The sequence below is a fragment of the Kryptolebias marmoratus genome, linkage group LG7, assembly GCF_001649575.2.
Source record: "Kryptolebias marmoratus isolate JLee-2015 linkage group LG7, ASM164957v2, whole genome shotgun sequence".
NCBI classification, from domain to species: domain Eukaryota; kingdom Metazoa; phylum Chordata; class Actinopteri; order Cyprinodontiformes; family Rivulidae; genus Kryptolebias; species Kryptolebias marmoratus.
The window spans coordinates 1,842,338-1,844,145 of NC_051436.1; the positions used below are offsets into that span (position 1 = coordinate 1,842,338).

Consider the following 1,808-nt stretch of genomic DNA (forward strand, 5'->3'; position numbering starts at 1 on the left):
TTTTCTACAATACTAGTGTTTCTATCTGTGGTTTTGAAAATAAATATTAAATAAAGAGCTTAAGATTTTATTAAATTTCACACAAACTGGATTGGTCCCCCAAATGGCAGGTCGGAGTCCGGAGCCAAACCCAAATGAAGTCTTAAAGAATCTGGAGCCAGACTGGAGGTTTATTTTCCATCTAATCAATTCATTTATATTTATATTACAAAATTACAGTAAACATAGAGAAGTCATAGTGTACTATTCCAGATTGAGACCCACATTTTGATGTTTATTTTACATATTTTATTTCAAAACAAGATACAGGACAAAAAAATGTTAATATAATAGTTGAAGCTTATGATTCCCACCCTTATTGGATACACATGAAGTAAACAAGTGTGTACAAACATTACATTGGTGACATAAAGGGAGAAAATTATACAACTCTTTATTTTTACAGTGGTACAGCTATTAATGGAGCACAGCAGCGTGTATTATAGTGGATCAAACCGCTGATGTTTTAAATAAACAACATAAACGCTAGAGCTGGTGTACTGAAGCAGGTTTCAAAGACAAGAACGTCATGAAGGAACTGAACAGATCTCCATGTATTTCTATGGGGGACATTTTGTAATTAGTTAAATATTTTGAAAAGTATAAAAGTTAGAAAAACCAAAAGTCACAGCAGCCATCTCCTAACTGAGCCGAACATTTTGATATATGAGCGGCTAATGTGATATGAAGTTTTCAAAAGTAGTTAGATTGTAAAAATTGTACAGAAAACAAGAGTGTGATTGCTGACTCAGCGTTCAGACAACTAATAACATATTTACTGTGTTCCTCAAAGAAACTCAGCTGAGTCTCCAAAAAAGGAATAAAGGTAAACTCCAGCGTGAAAGAATGAAAGAAGAGAAGCTTTTCAGAGTCGGAGTTCACCGAAAATAAAGAGACGAAGAAGAGCGTGAGTGGTTATTTAAACATGATTGTGTAATATACAGAAGCAACGCTAAGCAGGAGCTGGTTGCCATTAAAATAATGAGAAAACAAAGGCCTGGGTTGCTGCAGGTTCACAGTGGAAGGATGCTTTTGCTTACATTATACTTTGTTTATGGCGTTTCCAGCTAAATGCCTTCAGAGTCATAGGCAGTGAGTAGGAGGGCTCAACATCCTGCTGAAACACACAAAAAGTCACTTTTCTGGACAGAAAAGTCCTGCTTTTTTCACCAGATACAGCCTCCCTCGTTTTAATTATAAGCCCAATAAAAAGGACTCAATCAGCTCTTACATTTTGTCCTTTTTTGAATGTTGGGCTTTTTAGTTACCTGGTCGATTCTAGCCCCAAACTGTTTGCAATACATGAGATGTTTCTTTAACGTTTCTCACTTTTTAAAGTCAACATTCACACAATTACCAAAAACCAACCTGTTTATTCACCAATAAAATAAAAAGTAGCATTCAGCTGTAATTTCAGAGTAAAAGTTGTTCACACAAATCATTCTCAGAAATCGTAAGTTATGAATAATTCAGGATTATCAGGAGATTTCTTTCCACAAATAATTTCCAAACCGTTAATGACAGAAACATCTTTCTTCATCTACATTAATCATTTACTGCATCATGTTATTAATAAACTCAATCAGCTAAATGACATTTGTTCAATAATTTGTTGCAGAGATTAAATTCATGTAGTTTGACTCAAAGAAACAGCTTTGGACAAAAAAATACAATAAAACAACGATGGAGACGAAACTGAAACTAAAACACATTTTCAGCAGCTGAACCTTAAACAGCTTCTGTTTATTTCAGTTTAATGAACTCAGCTG

The 1,808-nt window shown here is 34.3% G+C and overlaps 1 protein-coding gene across 1 annotated transcript in view; it reads right to left on the minus strand.

Moving 5' to 3' along the window:
• Positions 1-1,680: 1,680 nt before the first annotated feature.
• LOC108249157 (tripartite motif-containing protein 16-like) overlaps positions 1,681-1,808 on the minus strand; it is a 1,517-nt gene continuing 1,389 nt past the window's right edge. Inside the window, exon 2 of the mRNA XM_025011159.2 lies at positions 1,681-1,692. Within this exon, the coding sequence (XP_024866927.1) occupies positions 1,681-1,692 (12 nt within the window). The remainder of the gene's footprint in view (positions 1,693-1,808) is intronic.